Source organism: Dermochelys coriacea, chromosome 6 (assembly GCF_009764565.3).
Source record: "Dermochelys coriacea isolate rDerCor1 chromosome 6, rDerCor1.pri.v4, whole genome shotgun sequence".
Taxonomy (NCBI): Eukaryota; Metazoa; Chordata; order Testudines; family Dermochelyidae; genus Dermochelys; species Dermochelys coriacea.
The window spans coordinates 55,745,929-55,769,254 of NC_050073.1; the positions used below are offsets into that span (position 1 = coordinate 55,745,929).

Consider the following 23,326-nt stretch of genomic DNA (forward strand, 5'->3'; position numbering starts at 1 on the left):
CATCCCTGCCTGGATGGGTCGTTTAATCCTTTGTTCAGAGCTTCAGTTTCAAGCACAGTTCCTCCAGAGGTCAGAAGCAAGACTGAAGACAAGATAGAGGGGATGCAGCTGCCTTTTATAGTCTCTTGCCATGCGGCCTGTTCTTCCTTTGTTTCAAACACAAACTGCCCAGCACATGGCTTGAAAGCCTCCGAGTTCTCTCCCATTGGCATGTCCCTGCATGCCTTGCTGAATCATAAGGTGCATCTGCCATCTCTCAATGGGTCAGTTGTATAGCTGATGGTCCTTAATGGGCCATCAAGCAGGCTATGCAGTGCTGATGCCAAACTGTCTGGGGTGTCACCCAGAAGTATAGCACAAGTTTGAAATACAGACAGCATAGAGCCAATACTTAACTTTAAATAAAAAAAATACATGCATACAGATAGCATAATCATAACCAGCAAATCATAACCTTTTCATAGACACCTTACTTGACCTCCTTTGTACAAGATTTGAGCCACTACAGGACATTGGCTGCAACATGATCTATATGGTCACAGTTCACGTCAATAACGTCACACCTAGGCCTAGTGCATTAATCCCAGTCTGCCATCTAGTCTATTGATATTTTATTCTAGTTCATTTTTGACACCTCGAGTCTTTGAGTGGTGCCTCATTTTTATTACTTGAAAAGGGTAGATCCAAGGGTTCCTTCCTTGGTGAAGACTAATGTGGAGAAATCTAGTTTCTCTGCAGTCACCTTAGGCACTGCAGTGTTCCCATCATTTCCCTGATGGCCAGGAGATATATTAGTCCTCCAGTTCCATGTACTTATGGTAGTTTCTTCCTTTCTATTGGCTTTTATTGGGTTGGATTCCATTTTCAGAGGCCAAGTGGCTGGAATAACCTCTTTGAACCTTGGCCACTTGAGTGGCTGCTTAGTCTAAGGATTTTAATTTCTTCATTGTGGCTTTAGGGCCTGTTTTGACTTACTTGGTTCAAGTTTCTATTTTGTAAATCTCGCTTTCTAAAAGTGAGTGGCACTATGATAAGTTTTTGGTAAATTCTTCAGCATCCTTTGGCAATGTTAAATTTAATCATATTGTGATTACTAACTCTCGTGTGGATGGAATTATTAACAACTCCAGTTATTCCTTTTGGGAGTGATGGGAAATTAATCAACCCTGATCCCATTTCCTTGTGGAGTCCTGAGGGATCAGTTCCATAAACTTTGTTCAGTGAAATAAGACAAGAGTGGGCTGAGGTATCATCATTCACTGAGAATGTCTAGGGAATCTACTGCTATATCTTTAAGGCCCTACTTGAACTTCAGGATGATAGCCACAATTTTTGGACAAACTTGTGGATAAGCCATGGGAGGAGTGAAAATTGCAGAAAATAATGGATAATTATAATTTGCAGTAATAAGGTCCATTACTTTCTGCTATTGACCATCCAGGGCTAAGAGCAGCCGCTGACAGCTGCGGCTTGTGCAATCAGCCCTGCATATGGTGGGGAATCCCACTGTCGAAATTGCCACGGAAGCTTAATACAGCAACTCCTCACTTAACATCATCCCAATTAATGTTATTTGTGGGCTGATCAATTATGGAACATGCTCATTTAAAGTTACACAATGCTCCCTTATAATGTTGTTTGGCAGCAACTGCTTTGTCCACTGCTTGCAGAAAGAGGCAGCCTGTGGGGGCTTTGAACCAGGATGGACCAGCAACCCCCATAAATTCCCTCTGTGGCAGCTGCCCAGCAGGCTATCGATTGCTGGGCAGTTCAGCTGTCCCTTCCCCCTACTACCCTGTGCAGCTCCTGCCTTGGAGCTGCTCCTGGGCAGTGCTGGGTTTACAATGGCGCCAGTGGCTCCACGGAGTCGGGCCCATGTTCAGAAGGGGCCACGGCCTGCTCCGCTTGCACTGCATCCCAAGACCATGCCAGCCTGCTGTCTCCCCACCACCCATCTCTTGCTCCTCAGGCCGAGGGCTCCTCTCTGCTGCACCTCTGGCTCGTCTCTGCTCCCCACCACCTGTGGGCCCCACCTGTCTCCCTGGAGATGAGCTGCCTGGAACTGGTGCAGAGCCTGGCCAGTCTCCGTGTGGGGGGGGGGGGGGGGGGTGTTTTGTCTGACAGCAGAGGGGGCTTGCTGGGCCCCTCCAGGCAAGTGGATCCTGAGGGGTCCCAGCATGCTGGCAGCACAGGGCCAGGCAGGCAACTGCCAGTTGTAAAATGCCATGCCATGCCCCATTGCCTCTGGCTGGCCCCTCTTTCTGAGGGCTGACATCCCTGCACCATGCTCAATACCTCCATGGGGGCCCACAAAAGGTTATCTGGCCCTGCTCTTGGGAGCCTCCTGCTTGCTGTGCAGGGAAGGGGAAAAGAGGGGAGCCGATGTCAGGGTGTCCCCCATCCCCCTACTCCTATCCCCATCTCCACAGATCAGGTGGGGACAGACATAACAGGACTGCTGCTGTCTCAATATGCTGATCTACTTAAAAGGTAGTGTACTTAAAGTGGGGTCAGTGTACTTAAAGGGGCAATGCGTGTCTCACACAGTGTGTGTCCGTCTCTGTCATGCTTTGTCTCGTCCATCGATTCGTGCTGCCTTGTGAGTGTGAGGCTACATTAACACTGTTAATCCTTGAGGGCTCAGCCAAGTGCTAGATCATTTAGCAATAAGGCATTCCCTGGGAATATCCCATGCTCTGACTCCACCCCCTCAACCAAGCTTCACAATCATGCTGTGTAGATTAAATTATAAACACACACACACACACAAACACACACACACAATATAAAATATAGTCTTGTCTGGTGAAAAAAATTTCCCTGGAACCTAAACCTCCTCCCCCCCTTTGCATTAATTCTTTTGGGGAACTTTGATTCGTTTTGCTTAAAGTAGTGTTTTTCAGGAACATAGCTACAACATTAAGAGAGGAGTTACTGTATTTATTATTTGTATTGTTAAGCAGGAGTTACTGTACATCCTGCAAATTCTTAGCATGCATAGGGGATAGCTTTCGGATTCAGAAAGTGAGGAAACAACTAGGGGTCATCCATTTTGGATCTGGTTTTGACCAACAGGGCTGAATTAGTTACAAATGTGAAGGTGGTTGGGAACTGATCATGATCTGATAGTATTAGGGCTGTCAAGTGATTAAAAAAAATTGTAGCAATTATAATCTGCACTGTAAAAAACAATAGTATTAGGGTGAATTGAAAAATACAAGTACTGTAGTACAGTCTCTATCATGAGATTTGAACTTACAAAAGTAGAATTATGCACAAAAAAAACTGCATTCAAAAACAAAGTCCACTCAGTCCTATTCTTGCTCAGCCAGTCTCTCAAATTTGTTTTACATTTTCAGAAAAATAATGCTGCCCACTTTACATTGTCACCTGAAAGTGAGAACAGGTGTTCATATGGCACTGTTGTAGCCAGCATCGCAAGATATTTAGATGCCAGATGCACTAAAGATTCATATGTCCCTTCATGCTTCAACCACATTCCAGAGGACATGCATCTATGCTGATGACTCATTTAAAAAAAAAAGTGTTAATGATAGGAAAGGAGAGCTGCTCAATGCCTTCTTTGCTTCAGTCTTCTCACAAAAAAGAAGATGTGATGTATGACTAGAGAAGTTACCATAGACAATCAAGGGGAAGGGATGCAGATCAGGATAAGTAAACATATGTCAGATATTCTGATCAATTTGAATGATTTCAAATCAGTGGGGCCAAATGCTATTCACCTGAGGGTACTGAAAGAATTAGCTGAAGAAATCTCAGAACTACCAGCAATAATTAAGGCTCTGTGTGTGTCAGATTCCCTCACCTCTGACTTCTGCAGTGGCCAGTGCACTGCCCCTGCAGCTCCCCATTGGCTATGGTTCCTGGCCAATGGGAGCTGCAGAGCTGGTGCTCATGGCAGGGCAGCACATAGAGGCCCCCAGGCCTTCTCTCCCTCTAGGAGCTGCAGGGACATGCTGGCCACTTCTGGGGAGCTGTGCAGAGCAGGGCAAGCCAGATAGATTTGGTTAGGAGGCAGGGATACCCCCACCTGCATTAGGACATTTACAACCACTCACAATAGGCTAGACACAGCAGGAAGCTGGCTCCATCACCTGGGGAAGGGGATGAGGGTAGAGAGAACATACTAATAGAGTTTGCAGATGACAAAGCTAGGGGATGTTGTCAATATGTAGGAGGATAGCTAAAACTCAGAGGGATCGTGATAAATTGGAGAACTGGGCTACAGCCACCAAAATGAAATTCAACAAATAAATGTGAGCTGCTACATTTAAGGAAGAAAAACCAAATGTACAAATAGAGAATGGGGGAAAACTGGCTTGGCAGCAGCACTGCCGAGAAGGGTCTGGGAGTTGTGGTAGACCACAACTTCAACAGGAGTCAGCAATGCTATGCTGCTGTCGAGATTAACATACCACACCACAAACCATGCAAATGCAATTTTAGGTTGCATTACCAGAGGCATGTCATGGGAGGCAATACTACCACTCTACTTGGCACTGGTTAGGGCTCAGCTGGAATACTGTGTCAGTTTTGGTCACCAATATATAGAAGGAGATAGGAAAAACCTGGAAAGGATACAGGGGTGAGTGACAAAGATGATCAAAGGGATGGAATGCAGCCATACGAGTAAAGGCTGAAGGAACTGGGTATGTTCAGTTTGGAAAAGAGGAGTTATTATAGTCTTCAGATACTTGAAGGACTGCCATAAAAAGATGGAGAAAAGTTGTCCTCTTATGACAGAGGGCAGGCCAAGAGGCAATGGGTTCAAACTACAGTTTAGCAGATTTAGATTAAATCTCAGGGGAAAAAAAAACTTCCTAATGGAACAAACTGTCTCAGGAGGTTATGGAAGCTCGTTCACTTCCTTTTCAAAAGGAAGGATAGCCATCTGTCTTTGATAGTTTAGACACAATAAATCCTGCATCTTGACAGGGGGCTGGACTAGATGAATATTGCAGACCCTATGATTCTATTGCAGGATCCATGATATCATGAATTTGATATCCCCACCTGCTCCTCAGATAGTCTTTCCCAAGTAACTCACTGCAAGAAAACTGAGAGTCTTATCTTGGGGGTGAGAGGCAGGGAGCAGTGGCCAGTGCTAATCCCCACACTCTTCTTTTTCTCTAGGCCTGCAGTTGGAGTTCATTAACCCTATCTTTGAGTTTTCAAAGGGAATGAATGACCTACAGCTCAACGATGCTGAATATGCACTTTTAATCGCCATCAACATTTTCTCTGCAGGTAAAAAGCCAGGAAGGGGACAGAGTAGCAGCACTGAATCAAAGGGCAGGCAGGATAGAGCAGATGTGGAATCAGAAGCAAAGGTGACAAGGGTATAGCAGAGGGGGCAGTATCCTAGTATGGGTGCCATGGTAATACAGTATCACATATGCTCCTAGTAACCATTATACTCAGACTCTGAGTTGCCTCCATGATGAGAGGAGTTCTCTACTGCTTCATGACCTATACCAAATTAACTGAAATGTAGTGTCTCTTCTAGAAACCATCAGTTTATTGTTTGGTGAATGCTCATGTTGCTCCCTTGGTGTAGGTAGGTAGGGACCTCTAGTGGTCAGTGAAAGGTATTTTGGAAGGTCCATTACAGCCTGAGTCATTAAAGGGTCATGCAGAGAAGTTGTCAGATCAATCTTGTCTCTCTTCTTTGAGATTTACATCAGGAGGGAATAGATATTTTCCTATTTTTCCATTATTTCTCCCAGTAACTCTCCTGCAAGAGAGATTCTCCCATCCCTCCCTGATGGATCACAACCTCACATCTCCATTGGGACTGAATGTGAGGCCCAGTGAGCGCGACCAGGCTGCCGTGGCTCTGTGACCTCCCGCCACAAAGTAAATCAAACTTAGGTCAATAACCCTTTCAAAATGTGGCTGATAAAGACAGACACGAGAAACTGATTCTCGACAACTACTGCTGTCTTGCATGAGGCATCTTGGCTGCATGCTATCTCATAGGGAGGGTACCGGACAAGACTCAGGGGGGACATTGTCCAGGGATTAGGATTAGCTTTAGCCTGCAGTGTCAAGACTAGCCAGGCTGCCTACAACTACCTACTAATGTCTAACCTGCTTCTTGGCAGACCGACCAAATGTGCAGGATCAGTCCCTGGTGGAGAGACTGCAGCACACCTATGTAGAGGCCCTTCATTCTTACATTTGCATCCACAGACCAAATGTAAGTGCCTGGCTCAGTCCTGAAAAGTGAATAGACTCAGGTGTATGTGAGAGTTGATTTTATGATTGATGTGCTCCTCTAATTCCCCACTCCCTGACTGAATCTTCTGCCATCAGTGATCGTGCACCATTTCCTTCAGCTGTTCCCCAATGGCCAGCAACCTCGTACCATCCCCTATAGAGCCTCCTATTGGTAGAGGTTGGAGCTGGAGGAGTTGTGAGTAGAGCTGGGCAGAATGTTTTGGATGAATAGTTTGATGAAAAATGCACTTTTGGTTAACAAGCCATTAATGAATTGGGTGAAATTTGGCAAATAGTTTAGGTCAGAACATTTTTGGAGAAATCATGGAAATGTAGGCCTGTAAGGGACCTTGAGTGGTCATCTAGTCCAGCCCTCTGCACTGAGGCAGAACACAAACCTAGACCACAGGCCTTACACCTGTTCTTAAAACCTCTGACGGGGATTCCACAATCTCCCTTGGAAGCCTAGTCCAGTGATTTATCTATCCTTATAGGTAGGAAATCCTTTAGATTAGATATTAGAAATTGCTATTCCTGAAGATTAATCCATTACTACTTAGCCTACTTTCAGGTGACATGGTTTATAACAGCCCTTAACATATTTGAAAAACCTGTTATCAGGTCTCCTCACCATCTTCCTCTCTCCCCCCCCAGATGGAGCATTCCAAGCTTTTTTAGCCTTTCCTCACAGGTCAGGTTTTCTAAACTATTATCATTTTTGTTGCTCTCCTCAGGACTCTCAAGTTTATCTACATCTTTTGAAATGGTGCACACAGATCTGGACTCAGTATACCAGCTGAGGCCGCACCAGTGCCAAGTAGAGCAGGATAGTTACCTACCTTTTATGACATACAACACTCCTGTTAATACACCCCAGAATACTAGCCTGTTTCATATTCAGTTTGAGACACACTATAACCCCAGATTCAGTAGTTCCTTAAGTACCCTAGGATGAATTTCATTAGGCCTTGCCACCTTTAATACATCTAACTTATCTAAATATTCTTTCCCTGTCTTGTGTGTATTCTTCCCCCATGTTAAATATCTAGTCACCATTAATCATTTCAGTGAAGACTGAAGCAAAATAGGCATTAAACACCTCAACCTTCTTGATGCATTGTTATTAGCTTCCTTCCCGGCTAAGTAGTGGGCCTACACTTTCCTTTCTCTTGCTCTATGTATTTATAAAAACCTCCTCTTATTGCCTTGTGTTCTTTGCTACATATAACTCACTTGTGCCTTAAATCTTTCTGATTTTGTCCTATATGCTTGCCACTAATCTTTTTGCTCATCCTTAGAAATTTGTCCATGTTTCCACATTTTGTAGGATTCCTCTTTGGTTTTAAATTAATTGAGAGCTCCTGGTTGGAGCTCTATTGGTCTCTGTGACAGAGGGCACTCACCTCTCATGAGCACCTCTAATTGGCTAGTGTGATGCTGCAATCTGTTTTCTCCTGGCACCCACTGTAGGCTGTCAACCTCATTACAGGGTGTGCAGTGGCTCAGTCCTCCAACCAAATCACAGTCAATATGACTAAGGAAACATACTACTTCCAGGGTAACAAGTTTAACACACTATCAACCCTCACATAGGTCTTCAGCCCCGTCTCTGCGCACTTTAACAATAAGGCATCTCAAGAGGCTTTGTCCCTTTCTCAGGATTTACTTTATTTCTCCAGTGGGAAAACCCAGGCTTGCCCATTAGCACAAATCCCAACCCAGGGACCCTGTCAACAGCACCCACACGCTGTTGCCTCCACATCGCTGCTGCTATTTCTTGGGTCTTTTCCCACATAGCCCCTTTCCTTTCACCCATTACCTTAGGGTTACAGTTGTCAGGTCCTCTTGTTCTCAGGGCCAGTAAATCAGCCTATTGAGTGCTCCTGAGCATCCTCCCCTCCCCCACTAGAAACTCACCTGCACAGCTTTGCCTCCTGCAGTTCCTGTTATCTGAGGCTGCTGTGCTCTGATTGGCTTCTTCTGTGCAGCCTTTCTAGGCAGTCCTGGAGGACCCACCTTTGCTGCTCCTTTCCTGGGCTGGGGTATGGTAGGACCACAAGGCCTCCAGCAGGGAGCCTTAAAGGACCAGGCACACCCCATAACAGCCTCTTAATAGTCTTTATATCTTTTCTTGCATTGGGATAGTTTGCTATTGTGCCTTTAATATTGTCTCTGAGAAACTGCCAGCTTTCCTGAGCTCCTTTTTGCCTTAGATTTTCTTCCCATGGCACCTTACATACCAGTTTTCTGACTTTGTTAATGTCTGCTTTTTTGAAGTCCATTGTCTTTATTTTGCTGCTCTCATTCCTCATTCCTGTCCTCAGAATCATGAATTCTATCATTTCACAATCACTTTCATTCAAGTTGCCTTCATCCTTCATATTCGCAACCAGTTCCTCCCTGTTGGTCAGAATCAAGTCTAAATTGGCTGTCCCACTGATTACTGCCTCCACCTTCTGAAACAAGAAATTGTCTCCAGTACATTTAAAGAACCTATTGGAAATTTTGTGTTTTGCTGTATTACTTTTCCAATAGATTTATGGGTAGTTAAAGTCCCCTATTATTATGAGGTCTTTTGTTTTGGATATTTCTGTTATTTGTTCTAGAAATACCTCTTACACCTCCTCCTCTGATTTGGTGGTCTATAATAGACACCTCATGATATTACCCCTGTTTTTCCCCTTTTATTTTCACCCAGACACTTTTAACTGATCTGCCTCTCACCTCCTTCTGGATCTCAGACCAAGTGTATTTTTAATGTATAATGCAATACCTCCTCCCTTCCCCCCCTGCTTTTCCTGCCTGAACAAGCTATACCCCTTTATATCAATATTCCAGTCATAAGATTTACCCTGTCAAATCTCAGTGATGACAATTAAGTATTAATTTGGCTTAGGTACTAATATTTCCACTTCTTCCTATTTAATCTCTCTACTCCTTGAATTTGCGTATAGACAGCTAAGATGATGTGCAGATTCCTTTACTGTTTCCCCTTTTGTTGCTCCTATGAATTTATTGTAATTTTTCATTTTACCTTCCACATCTAGCTCTCTGTTAAGATCACCTTTTCTTATATCCACCTGTAGGCTTATGTTACCTGCCCCCTCTGAACCTAGTTTAAATCCCTGCTCACTACATTAGTGAGTTGATGTCCAAAGATGCTCTTCCCCTTCTTTGTCAGGTGGAACCCATCTCTTCCCAGCAGTCCTCCTTCCCAGAACAGCATTCCATGGTTGAGGAAGCCAAAGCTTTTCTGTCAACAGCATCTCTGCAGCCACTTTTCATTCTGAGACAGTTTTTCAGTCAAAATTTAGTTAGATTTATTCTACAAGACATGAAAAAATTGAAACAAAAATTATTTCATGTTGAACAAAACATTTTCATTCAACCCAAAATGATTTTTCTCCAGTTTTTATTTGGCTACCAAACTAAAATATCAGTTACTAGTTCAGCTGTAGTTATGAACTCCCCCTGCCTATAATCCTGCACCATTCCCAGCAGCACCCTACTGGGAAATGCTGAGTCTGAAATAGCTGTGAACTCCCCACACTGGTGCTCCTGTCCCATTCTGTTCTGGGAGATGCTGGTGTTGGAAGATGTGAGCTTGTGCTTTTAATGCATCCAGTAGGTAGTTTGTCTTGTGAGCGAGATTCTGGATTTACTTATGACTGCCTATTTGTGTGACCCTGCAGGACCATCTGATGTTCCCTCGGATGTTAATGAAACTGGTCAGTCTTCGGACTCTAAGCAGTGTCCACTCCGAACAAGTTTTTGCCCTTCGACTACAGGATAAGAAGCTCCCTCCTCTGCTCTCAGAAATCTGGGAGGTGCATGAGTGACTATGGCTCCCAGGGCAGTGACCTGCTGAAGTAACACCATCTTCCCCATCCCTTGCTAACATGAAGCCAGCCTCCCCGCTCCAAAGCACTGAACTGTGGGCTGGGGCTGGGCAGTGCAGCATGATGAGCCTGTGGTTTCTCTAATGTGATGAGACTGTGCATAAGGCACCTGGGAGAGATAATATGTTTTTGTAATCTTTTGATTTAGTGTCTCCCAGAAATGGATCACATGTGAAACACCTGCAAATAGTAGAGATGAACATCTCACCCCAAATATTTCTTCAATGTCTGTCTTTTTTCTAAGTACATGTTCTGGGGTTTTTGCCCCACCTATCCTTTCCCTTCTCATTGATTCTGAAAGTGAATTTGCAGGAACATGTTAAACGTTCACTGAGAGCATCCTAGCCCAAAAGGCTTCCCCAGGGTTCTTAGGCACGGGTCCCCTGTGTATGTGGACTTGAGGAACTCAGGGAAGTTTATGTGGATGTGCTGGGGGTTTCCCTGTATTCCCTGTATTTAAAGTCTCTATGATGTGCTGCCCTTCACAAAGATTCCCAGAGAAGAGGCTGTTGGTGGCATTCCGTCTTTTTGAAGCTTCATTTCTAGAGCTGTCTTTTCATTCTGGCCCTCCTTTGGCAAGTAGATCCCTGGAATGTGCAGTGCCATTTACTGAAACTTATTATGCGGACATCTTCTATGTACCATAGAGATACTGTGGATCATCTAGCTGTCTTTTTTTAATAAGTTGCCTATCACTATAGTATCTTTTGGTTTGCTAGCAGGTGAAAGCAATGACTTTAAAAAAACATGGAATAGATTTTGTGTAGGAGAAGAGAAGGAATGGAAGCATCGGTGACTGGGCAGTAGAGGTGGTGGAAATATATCAAGAAGCACCACAATTTTAGTATATTTAGGGGGTTCCAGTGAGAGTGAAGATTATCAGATGGGGACAGAGAATGCACTGTATTTATAGCATCTTAGCAGGCATTGCCTAACCTATGGGCTGCACAACTCTCTCAGAACCCTGTCTACAGGAATATTGAGCATAACCAGCTCTGCCCAAGTGTTCTCCCTTAAGGTCTTTCCAAGTGTATGGTCATTTGTTAGTGATTAGTGGGATGTGGAGGTATCTCTGTATGATGAGTACCCTCCTGCCCTTGTATATGTAACAGGGTTAAAAAAAGAACTAGATAAATTCATGGAGGATAGATCCATTAGCCAGGGTGGGCAGCGGTGATGTCCCTAGCCTCTGTTTGCCAGAAGCTGGGAGTGGGTGACAAAGAATGGATCACTTGATGATTACATGTTCTGTTCATTCCCTCTGGGGCACCTGTCGGAAGACAGGATACTGAGCTAGATGGGCCTTTAGTTTGACCCAGTAAGGCTGTTCTTATGTACTTCTTAAACCCTCTTCTCTCCACTTTATGCATGGTAAGATCACCAGTGACCCCTTGATACATAAGTATTTTAGTATTTAGAGCAATAATTTGACAAAACAGAAAAGTGTCATTGCAAAATGTGTTTCTCATTCTGCAAAAAACAACAAACAGTATTTGATCCAGAGATGTAACCCCAAGTCCCCTGGTTTTCATGTATTTTGTCTCTAACAAGAATCTATGTTTTGCTTGCCCAGTGAGCATCCCAAGAGGTTGGGTTCACAAGGCTCGTAGTTTTGGGCTGTGTATGTGAGCACCAGGCCTGTGGCAAGGGCTTTTTTGTCCATTTTGCACTCAAGGTTGGTCCCCTGACTCTAGCCTTCATTCTGCACCTTTGTAAGCACTTGTAACAATCTGTAAAATAATCTGTTATTTTTTATAACTCATTGCAATTGCAAAATTCTTGTTTAAATCTGTATTTTTAACTAATCTGTTTGAGAAATGTTAAGGTTTATACAAAAGAATAAAGCCTAATACAGGATTTTGACTAACTATGACGCACCATCATTTAGGGTTGGTATAGTCTTAATCTTTTGAACCCCAAGATGATTATTAAACAGGAGAAACCTAGCAGGGAGGAGAAGGAAGTGGTTGAGAATGAATGACAGTGTGGCTCCAATTTAACTTCCTTTACCCTCTCCACATGCAGGATGAATCTCCTAGGAGAGTCCTCAGATTGTTATACATCTTTCTGTGACCCATTCACCGCTGTGATACGAACCAGGAATGCCAATGGGCCAATGCAGTGGGGCCAATGCAGCGCACGGAGACTACAGGGCCCAGCATGCATATTCCATCTTGATTGGTACTGCCAGGGTCCGGGGAGAGCATTGCATGCTGGGATCTGTAGTCTAGTAACCCGCATCTTCCGCACGGAGAGGTGGGGCTGCAGCCTGTTCTGGGCTGTGCTCATTAAGCCCCTTGTCTTCATTAGAACACCTAGCAAGCGCCGGCCGGCTCCCGCTCCTGCCTTGAGAGGCTCCCGGGGTCGCAGCGGGCGACTGACTTCCCCAGCTCCCTCCGCGCCCGAGTGAGGCCGGTGCGTGCCGCGGCGCAGCCGGCAGCACCCTCCGCCGAGCGGTGCCTAGGTGCGCTCCCCCTACGCTGCGCAAGTGGTTGGCTCCGCCCCCACCACTCGGTGGTTCGCTCCGCTCCGCTCCGGGGTCTGGATGCGGAACTGATCGGTCGGCTCAGAGCAGCCAGGGACGGCGGCGGACGCGGCCTGCGGTGGCAGGTAGAGGCAGGCCCCGCTGCGGGGGCAGAGCTGACGGCTTGGGGGCTGCGTCACGTGTGGAAGGGGCTGGAGGAGCCGGGAGTGCGCGTTAGGGGCACCGCGGGCCTGGTGTGGCCGGGCGATGTGTGTACCCTGGGGGCGGTGCGGGGTGACTGGGATGGGTGCGTAGGGGAAGCGGGTGTGTAGGCTGGGAACAGCGGGCTCTGTGGGCTGACTGGGATGGGTGCGTAGGGGCAGGGGGTGTGTAGGCTGGGAGCAGGGGGCTGTGCGGGGTGACTGGGATCTGTGAGTAGGGGCAGGGGGTGTGTAGGCTGGGAGCAGGGAGCTGTGCGGGGTGACTGGGATGGGTGTGTAGGGGAAGGGATGGGTATCCTGGGCTCAGGGGGCTGTGCAGGGTGACTGGGATGGGTGCGTAGGGGAAGGGGGTGAGTAGGCTGGGAGCAGGGGTTGTGCGGGGTGATTGGGATGTGTGAGTAGGGGTGGGGGGTGCGTACACTGGGGCAGGGGGCTGTGCAGGTGACTGGGATGGTGCGTAGGGAAGCGGGGTGTAGTCTGGGAACAGCGGGCTCTGTGGGCTGACTGGGATGGGTGCGTAGGGGCCGGGGGTGGGGTACACTGGGAGCAGGGGGCTGTGTGGGGTGACTGGGATGGGTGTGTAGGGGAAGGGATGGGTTCCTGGGCTCAGGGGCTGTGCAGGGTGACTGGGATGGGTCTGTAGGGGAAAGGGGTGAGTAGGCTGGGAGGCAGGGGTTGTGCGGGGTGATTGGGATGTGTGAGTAGGGGTGGGGGTGCGTACACTGGGGCAGGGGGCAGTGCGGGGTGACATGGGTCGTAGGGGAAGCGGTGTGTGTAGGCTGGGAACAGCGGGCTCTGTGGGCTGACTGATGGGTGCGTAGGGCAGGGGGTGGGTATCCTGGGAGCAGGGAGCTGTGCGGGTGACTGGATGGGTGCGTAGGGAAGCGGGTGTGTAGGCTGGGAACAGCGGCTCTGTGGGCTGACTGGGATGGGTGCGTAGGGGCAGGGGGTGGGTATCCTGGGAGCAGGGGGCTGTGCGGGGTGACTGGGATGGTTCTGTAGAGGTAGGGGTGGGTATGCTGGCAGTAGGGGGCTGTGCAGGGTGACTGGGATGGGTGCGTAGGGGAAGGGGGTGTGTAGGCTGGGAGCAGGGGGTGTGCGGGGTGATTGGGATCTGTGAGTAGGGGCAGGGGTGGGTACACTGGTAGCAGGGGGTCTGTGCGGGGTGACTGGGAAGGGTGTGTAGGGGAAGGGGGTTCGCTGGGAGCAGGGGGCTGTGTGGGGTGACTGGGATGGGTGCATAGGGGAAGGGGGGGTTCACTGGCAGTAGGGGGGCTGTGGAGGGTGACTGGGATGGGTGGGTAGGGGAATTGCGTGTGTAGGCTGGCAGTAGGGGGCTGTGCAGGGTGACTGGGATGGGTGCGTAGGGTCAAGGGGTGTGTAGGCTGGGAGCAGGGGGCTGTGCGGGGTGACTGGGATGGGTGCATAGGGGAAGGGGATGGATATGCTGGGAGCAGGGGGCTGTGTGGGATGATTGGGATGGATGCGTAGGGGAAGGGGGTGTGTAGGCTGGGAGGAGGGGCTTTTCGGGGTGACTGGGATGGGTGCCAAGGGGAAGGGGGTGGGTAAGCTGGGAACAGGGGGCTGTGTGGGGTGACTGGGATGGGTGCATAGAAGAATGGGGTGGGTACGCTTGGAGCAGGGGGCTGTGTGGGGTGACTGGGATGGGTGCGTAGGGAAGGGGGGGTTTGCTGCCTGTGCGGGGTGACTGGGATGGGTTCGTAGGGGAAGGGGTGGGTATCCTGGGCTCAGGGGGCTGTGCGGGGTGACGGATGGGTGCATAGGGGAAGGGATGGGTATGCTGGGAGCAGAGGGCTGTGTGGGCTGACTGGGATGGGTGTGTAGGGGAAGGGGTGGGTAGGCTGGCAGTAGGGGGCTGTGCAGGCTGACTGGGATGGGTGCGTAGGGGAAGCGGGTGTGTAGGCTGGGAGCAGGGGGCTGTGCGGGGTGACTGGATGGGTGCGTAGGGGCAGGGGGTGGGTATCCTGGGAGCAGGGGGATGTGCGGGGTTACTGGGATGGGTCTGTAGGGGAAGGGGTGGGTATGTTGGCAGTAGGGGGCTGTGCAGGGTGACTGGGATGGGTGCGTAGGGGAAGGGGGTGAGTAGGCTGGGAGCAGGGGGTTGTGCGGGGTGATTGGGATGTGTGAGTAGGGGTGGGGGGTGCGTACACTGGGAGCAGGGGGCTGTGCAGGGTGACTGGGATGGGTGCGTAGGGGAAGCGGGTGTGTAGGCTGGGAACAGCGGGCTCTGTGGGCTGACTGGGATGGGTGCGTAGGGGCAGGGGGTGGGTACACTGGGAGCAGGGGGCTGTGCGGGGTGACTGGGATGGGTGTGTAGGGGAAGGGATGGGTATCCTGGGCTCAGGGGGCTGTGCAGGGTGACTGGGATGGGTGCGTAGGGGAAGGGGGTGAGTAGGCTGGGAGCAGGGGGTTGTGCGGGGTGATTGGGATGTGTGAGTAGGGGTGGGGGGTGCGTACACTGGGAGCAGGGGGGCAGTGCGGGGTGACTGGGAGGGGTGCGTAGGGGAAGCGGGGTGTGTAGGCTGGGAACAGCGGGCTCTGTGGGCTGACTGGGATGGGTGCGTAGGGGAAGGGGTGGGTATCCTGGGAGCAGGGAGCTGTGCGGGGTGACTGGGATGGGTGCGTAGGGGAAGCGGGTGTGTAGGCTGGGAACAGCGGGCTCTGTGGGCTGACTGGGATGGGTGCGTAGGGACAGGGGGTGGGTATCCTGGGAGCAGGGGCTGTGCGGGGTGACTGGGATGGTTCTGTAGAGGTAGGGGTGGGTATGCTGGCAGTAGGGGGCTGTGCAGGGTGACTGGGATGGGTGCGTAGGGGAAGGGGGTGTGTAGGCTGGGAGCAGGGGGTGTGCGGGGTGATTGGGATCTGTGAGTAGGAGCATGGGGTGGGTACACTGGTAGCAGGGGTCTGTGCGGGGTGACTGGGAAGGGTGTGTAGGGGAAGGGGGGGTTCGCTGGGAGCAGGGGGCTGTGTGGGGTGACTGGGATGGGTGCATAGGGGAAGGGGGGGTTCACTGGCAGTAGGGGGGCTGTGGAGGGAGACTGGGATGGGTGGGTAGGGGAATTGCGTGTGTAGGCTGGCAGTAGGGGGCTGTGCAGGGTGACTGGGATGGGTGCGTAGGGTCAAGGGGTGTGTAGGCTGGGAGCAGGGGGCTGTGCGGGGTGACTGGGATGGGTGCATAGGGGAAGGGGATGGATATGCTGGGAGCAGGGGGCTGTGTGGGATGATTGGGATGGATGCGTAGGGGAAGGGGGTGTGTAGGCTGGGAGGAGGGGGCTTTGCGGGGTGACTGGGATGGGTGCCAAGGGGAAGGGGGTGGGTAAGCTGGGAACAGGGGGCTGTGTGGGGTGACTGGGATGGGTGCATAGAAGAAGGGGGTGGGTACGCTTGGAGCAGGGGGCTGTGTGGGGTGACTGGGATGGGTGCGTAGGGAAGGGGGGGTTTGCTGCCTGTGCGGGGTGACTGGGATGGGTTCGTAGGGGAAGGGGTGGGTATCCTGGGCTCAGGGGGGCTGTGCGGGGTGACGGATGGGTGCATAGGGGAAGGGATGGGTATGCTGGGAGCAGAGGGCTGTGTGGGCTGACTGGGATGGTGTGTAGGGGAAGGGGTGGGTAGGCTGGGAGTAGGGGGCTGTGCAGGCTGACTGGGATGGGTGCGTAGGGGAAGCGGGTGTGTAGGCTGGGAGCAGGGGGCTGTGGGGGGTGACTGGGATGGGTGCGTAGGGGCAGGGGGTGGGTATCCTGGGAGCAGGGGGATGTGCGGGGTTACTGGGATGGGTCTGTAGGGGAAGGGGTGGGTATGTTGGCAGTAGGGGGCTGTGCAGGGTGACTGGGATGGGTGCGTAGGGGAAGGGGGTGAGTAGGCTGGGAGCAGGGGGGTTGTGCGGGGTGATTGGGATGTGTGAGTAGGGGTGGGGGGTGCGTACACTGGGAGCAGGGGGCTGTGCAGGGTGACTGGGATGGGTGCGTAGGGGGAAGCGGGTGTGTAGGCTGGGAACAGCGGGCTCTGTGGGCTGACTGGGATGGGTGCGTAGGGGCAGGGGGTGGGTATCCTGGGAGCAGGGGGCTGTGCGGGGTGCCTGGGATGGTTCTGTAGAGGTAGGGGTGGGTATGCTGGCAGTAGGGGGGCTGTGCAGGGTGACTGGGATGGGTGTGTAGGGGAAGGGGGTGTGTAGGCTGGGAGCAGGGGGCTGTGCGGGGTGATTGGGATCTGTGAGTAGGGGCATGGGGTGGGTACACTGGTAGCAGGGGGCTGTGCGGGGTGACTGGGAAGGGTGCGTAGGGGAAGGGGGGGTTCGCTGGGAGCAGGGGGCTGTGTGTGGTGACTGGGATGGGTGCATAGGGGAAGGGGGGGTTCGCTGGCAATCGGGGGGCTGTGGAGGGTGACTGGGATGGGTGTGTAGGGGAATTGCGTGTGTAGGCTGGCAGTAGGGGGCTGTGCAGGGTGACTGGGATGGGTGCGTAGGGTCAAGGGGTGTGTAGGCTGGGAGCAGGGGCTGTGCGGGGTGACTGGGATGGGTGCATAGGGGAAGGGGATGGATATGCTGGGAGCAGGGGGCTGTGCGGGATGATTGGGATGGGTGCGTAGGGGAAGGGGGGGTGTAGGCTGGGAGGAGGGGGCTGTGCGGGGTGACTGGGATGGGTGCCAAGGGGAAGGCGGTGGGCATCGCTGGGAGCAGGGGGCTGTGTGCGGTGACTGGGATGGGTGCATAGAAGAAGGGGGTGGGTACGCTTGGAGCAGGGGGCTGTGCGGGGTGACTGGGATGGGTGTGTAGGGGAAGGGGGGGTACGCTGGGAGCAGGGGGCTGTGCGGGGTGACTGGGATGGGTGCGTAGGGGAAGGGGGGGTACGCTGGGAGCAGGGGGCTGTGCGTGGTGACTTGGATCAGTGCGTAGGGGAAGGGGGTTTCGTTGGGAGTAGGGGGCTGTGCGGGGTGACTGGGATGGGTGCATAGAAGAAGGGGGTGGGTACGCTGGCAGCAGGGGGATGTGCGGGCTGACTGGGATGAGTGTGTAGGGGCAGGGGGTGGGTACGCTGGGAGCAGGGGGCTGTGCGGGGTGACTGGGATGGATGCGTAGGGGAAGGGAGGGTAAGCTGGGAACAGGGCTCTGTGCGGGGTAACTGGGATGGGTGCGTAGGCGAAGGGGGGGGTTCGTTGGTAGCAGGCTGACTGCGATGGGTGCCAAGGGGAAGGGGGAAGGTATTCTGGGAGCAGGGGGCTGTGCGGGGTGACTGGGATGGGTGTGTAGGAGAAGGGGTGGGTACGCTGGGAGCAGGGGGCTGTGCGGGGTGACTGGGATGGGTGCATAGAGGAAGGGGGTGGGTACGCTGGGAACAGGGGGCCGTGCTGGCTGACTCGGATGGGTGCTAAGGGGCAAGGGAGCTGTGTGAATTGAGAGATGTTTGCGGCTGGGAATCGCTTGTTCTCTTTTCCTGAACAGCTGGCTGCTGCAGTGTTATTTCCCTCTTCTCCTTCCCCTGCTGCATTCTCCTTCCCAGGAGTTGTCTGGGACTGAGCAGTGCAGCTGGGCCATACTACGGCTCCCTTCCTTCCTCAGCCTTGATGTGTTGATGCTCTCATGATGGAGAGTCCTTTGCAAGGTTACTGCGGGAGGGGGTAGGATGTCATTTCATCTCCTGCCTGCTTTTGTGGACACAGATTTCTATCAGTATCTGTCCCTATCTTCCCTGGGTCCCAGGTTCATTATGTCAGAGGCCTAAAAAAAGCACCCTGCAGCTCACACTCTGAGGTGGTAGAGTTATGTAGGCCCTGCTGTGCCAACTGGCAACTTTGGCATGAAGGCTGCAGGCCTCTGTGCTTGGATCTGGCAGGATCCTGCCTGTACTACCTGTGGTTTTCAGTTCCTGATCTTGTGGTTGTCCAGCATATGTAGACCCTTTGGGTACATTCTGAGGTGTTAGTTGCTCTTTCTCTGCAGTGTTTCAGGCTTCTTCCTGCTCAGGGTTAGTAATATCTTCAAATGGTGGTTGTAAAAGGGTTTCTTTAAAGGAGGCTTCCTGATTTCTCATCAGGAGCTGATGTTAGATACAAGTTCACTGTACTGTACAAAGTGTGCTCTCTCCCCTTGACGATACAGAATTATGTGGCTTTAGCCAGGAACGAATAGTCACTGCCTTTTAGAAGCTGTTGCTAAGGTATCTCTTTGCTGAGGAAGGGTGATTTTCATAGGTCTTGGGAGTGATTCCTGGGGGGAATTACAAAGATATAAAATGAGTTTGTGGTGGGGGTGTATATCCTTCACACAAAGGATCATTAAAGCAGGGATAGAAAGGGAAGGTAGTAGTGGGAAGGTGGGGAGCGCTCTGAGAGGAAACTGATGCTCTTTCTTCTTCTCCTGCCACCCAGGAAGGAAATAGTTAGGAAGTTCGCAGACTAGGAAGCTAGGAGAAACAGGGCAACTGACTGTTCTTCTTGCAGAGACTAGATTTCTTACAAAGTACTCCATAAGTTAAGGATGTCATTCTTTGCTGTTTTACTCTTTTTTTGAACCAGGTTGAAAAAAGCTTGGGTCCTAACTTTCTTTGTTGGGGTAGAGTGAAAGAATGGTACAATTAGAGGTGCCAGTTGGAGGAAGCAGTCCTCTGTTCCTCCCCCCACCCCCTTTCTAGTATCTGTAGTTATAGCCTGAGCCTCACTCATACAGAGCTATTTTAGGTGTATATTGAGCAACGTTTTAAAATTATTTAAAAACACAGCCGTACAACCTTAACTTGGTCCCTATAGAGATGGAAATAGGAATTGGGAATATAACAGTTCCCTACCTGGCCCTCCTCGATCCACCACAAATCTGCCACTTTTTCTGTGTTCAGCACAACTCCAAATCAGCACTCCTGTTCATACACTCCACCAGACCCTCACTGTGCTCTGTATAATACCACAGATCTGGGGAGAACTTGCCACTGGTTGAGAGAGGGCTGAGGGAGGCATAAGAGAGTGTGATCATCTTCTTTCTTATGGCTTGGGTAGGTAGCAACAATTACAAATTTATGTTTAATTTGATAGCCAGCATGTTGCCGCAATAGTGAGTTGGCGAATGACCTTCAGGCCCCTAGTGAAAGAATGAAGGGGACATTCAAATATGATGTGCTCCATTGTGTTTGTGCCTGGTGACCACAGTCTCGTACATGTGTTTGCCTCATTTTCCATTGAAATAGAGTTTATTCACGTATCCCATGAGATGTCCTGATGCGATATGAAATGCGCCAGTCTTTCTGACATAAGTCAAAATCCAGTGTTTCCTTGTCGGATCAATGATGAGCTGTTTGTTTTTGAGTGGATTTCATGGGTCTGTGTGACCACAGGATAATAATAAAATATTGAGTAGCAGGTTGGCGTCTACAGGAGAATCTCAGGCATGGGTGTTGGTCAAGGATTTAGCATCTTCCTGAATGATTTAGTGGCGGGAGTAAAGGTATGTTCATGAAAAATTCAGATGGTATTATATTAGGAAGCGGTAAGAATGACTATGGGGATCTAGAGAGAATAAAACCGTGGGCAGATTTAACTTGCATCAGGGTAGCTCATACATTGGGGAAAATAATCTAAAGTAGCAATTCAGTAGAAAAATGAACATTTGGGAAGCAATAACACAGAGAACTATAGAGTGAGAATGGATAGAAAATTAGATACGAGTTTGGTATTTTTGCTTTCATGTCATATTGCATTGTGATTTATGAGTTACGTAGGCGGAAGCATCATGCCATGGAGCTGGGAGGTGATGTTCTTTCTCTTTGTCCTTTTGACTAAGTAAGATCAAGTATAGTGAGTTGAATGTTTGATATGTTCTCTGTTAGGGTACAATTGCAGATAGCCAATTGCAGATAGGCACTGTGTAGGTTAGTAGGTCTTTTTAGTTTCTACTATCGTCCTTTGTCTCTGGTGTGACTGCTCGTGGGATATTGCATTCAATTCTGGGTAATTCCATCCCAGAATAGAGATATGAGGGTCTGGAAAAAATGTAAACTTTTTGGGAGAAAATATATTTTTTTCCCCCATGGTCTGGCTTGGAAAAACTGGAAATTTTGGGAAAAATTGAAAAGAAAGAGTTACATGAAATATGTTCTCAAAATGAACAGTGAAAGAATTTTTTGAGTAATGTTTAAAATAATATTGGTATTGATGCCCTTCAGTCCTTCAAAATTCTTTCTAATAAAAAATATTTTAAAATGTTTCTCAAGAAACGAGTTTCTGCATGATAATATCAGGTTAGGTCTATTTACATACTATTTCTGAGCCGAAAAGATATAACCTTCCTTTTTGTTTACAACAATTTTGTTGCATCCTATTTTCTACATTTTTTTTTTCATATTTGCCAAAAGGCAAAATAAATAAACCTAAGTACTTTAGTATGCAGCTGTAGCTCCGTCCTCAATGCTAGGTATATGTCGTTATTATTCAAATCAAATCTAAAGAATTTATACGTATTCATTTAATATACCAAACTGTACTTTTTATGTGCTAACTAAATTATACATAATACATTTCTCATTCTTAAGTAAATAAAGTTTAGTTTTGATAAGCAGATAACTATCGCAGATATTTTGATTTTTTTCCCCCAAAAATTCTATTTTTTCCTCAAAAAATTCAGAAGCTTTGTTTTTGCATGCCTTCAAAATTTCTGAAAATTTTACACCCCATCCCAGAAAGAAACCAACAAATTAGAAGGAGAACACAGAAGTCTAACCATTGATCAGGAGTTTGAAGGAATTGATTTAGCAACAAGAATAAAAGAGCTAAATAAGTGCAGCTTGGCTAAGTATTTAAGGTTGGGAGGTGAAACTGTCCCCAAGTATTTCAAGGGTGTAAATACTCAGCAAGGCAAAGAATTGTTAATGACCCAGTGGAATATCACTAGGAGTAATGGGATGAATCTGAGTAAAACAAGCTGAATCTTGAGAAACCATTTCCTAATGGGCGATCTATAAAGTTGTGGAATGATCACAGTATCTTAGCTCTTGGAGGATTATGCTGCTTGTCTTCATAGATTTTGAAGGCCACAAGGGACCATTATGATTGTCTAGTCAGACCTATTGCATAACACAGGCCATAGAATTAAGCCAGTACTTCTTGCATCTAGTGCCGAACATCTGGCTGAGCTAGAGTATGTCGTTTGGAAAGACATCTTTATTTAAAGATTTTCAGTGACAGAGAATCCACAGCATTCCTATGAGAGCTGTGGGAGAATTTTTTATGACCATCACTTAAAAATGTACTCCTTATTTCTAGTCTGAATTTGTCTCTTACAACTGTAGGGACTAATTTAAAGCATCAGCCCCCTGGAGTTCAACGCAAATGGCTCTTGCTGCTGTAAACCTGAGGACACATTGCCATCCAGGCTGGGAATCTTTATGCTCAGCAGCCATTGAATTGTGGAGTGTCCTCCTCACTGGTGCTGACTGCTGCTTTTCCTTTACTGACCAGCTGGCAGAGCTGGTGCTGCTTTGGAAGTGAGAGGTACGGTTTGCATGTGCCTAAGTTATCCATCCTGGGCAATTCTACTCTTGCTGCACCCTCAGAAATTGCAGTCCAATGAGACTCTGCTACAAGTCCAGGTCACTATATGAAATAATGCATCAATTCAGTAGCTGGGGGCAATGTGGCCTGTGACTCTTCTGTTTTTCCACAGCCTACTGAGCATCTTGTAGTGCCAGCAGTGAGACCCTCACTATCACTTTTGATTTGATATAGACACTCTCTCAAGTGCAAAGTGTGGATACTGCTCACCCGCTGAGACTTTGTTACTTCCCCGTTGATGGAGGACAGTTGTTCATATGCACGGCTCAGTGTGGAGTCTCTTCTGTTCTTGCATAAAACTCCTACCTTGAAGGAGAGAGAGCTTCCAGGTCCTGACTGCTTACCTCTTCTTTCCTTGTGGGGGTTGACAACTATGTTGCTTGGAGTGATCCCTCCTCGGGGTCTTGGGCTTCCCCAAGATTTGTCAAGTTTAGGGTACTGGATGCAACAATTGACCTGGATCCTGGTTCACTAGATGAATCTGTTTGTTAATGACTTGCCAAAAAAAATGGCCAGTCCTAGCCTATAATTATGGGGTAGGGCAGTTTTTCAGCAAGAGTTACTGTTCTCACCATAGTATGTGTCCCCACTGTCAGTTGTAGACTTTTGCTGGGATATCTTTTCAGATCGCCATGTATATGCTGTGGGTGGATCATAGTTTAAGGGGTGCCGTTGTCTCCTACTATAGAGGCCTGGACCACCATCTGACTACAGCCAGGTTGAACCCTTTTCCACTGGCCCATCACCATCAACTTAGTGGAAGTACTTTTCCATATGCAGGTTTCTGCAGTCCAACTGTGGCCATATTCACATTCCATAAGAGGGTACTCCCACTTTGTGTCCTTTCTGCCCACAGAAGTAGCAAGTTAACAGGTTGACGTTTCCAGTACCTTTCCTAGATGGGGGTGAACTCGGTTGTGGAGTAGTGGCTGAACTCTAGGTTGTGGGTC

The 23,326-nt window shown here is 49.2% G+C and overlaps 2 protein-coding genes across 55 annotated transcripts in view; both read left to right on the forward strand.

Annotated features, from left to right (window-relative positions):
• Window positions 1-11,996, forward strand: part of NR1H3 (nuclear receptor subfamily 1 group H member 3) — a 58,396-nt gene extending 46,400 nt beyond the window's left edge. For 4 of the 5 annotated variants that reach the window (XM_043515801.1, XM_043515802.1, XM_038407301.2 and 1 more), the window contains 3 exons: window positions 5,155-5,268; window positions 6,126-6,220; window positions 9,933-11,996. In XM_043515801.1, coding sequence (XP_043371736.1) covers window positions 5,155-5,268; window positions 6,126-6,220; window positions 9,933-10,079 — 356 coding nt within the window. In that variant the 3' untranslated portion in view covers window positions 10,080-11,996. The remainder of the gene's footprint in view (window positions 1-5,154; window positions 5,269-6,125; window positions 6,221-9,932) is intronic. The other variant, XM_038407306.2, reaches the window with a different exon arrangement.
• A 372-nt stretch (window positions 11,997-12,368) lies between these two features.
• The window catches only part of MADD (MAP kinase activating death domain), a 130,848-nt gene continuing 119,890 nt past the window's right edge, over window positions 12,369-23,326 (forward strand). For 22 of the 50 annotated variants that reach the window (XM_038407638.2, XM_038407641.2, XM_038407647.2 and 19 more), the window contains exon 1: window positions 12,610-12,749. The gene's annotated coding sequence lies outside the window, so the exon portion shown is untranslated. Of the gene's footprint in view, window positions 12,806-17,497; window positions 17,501-23,326 lie in introns of all 50 variants that reach the window. The other 28 variants (XM_038407642.2, XM_038407649.2, XM_038407670.2 and 25 more) reach the window with 8 other exon arrangements.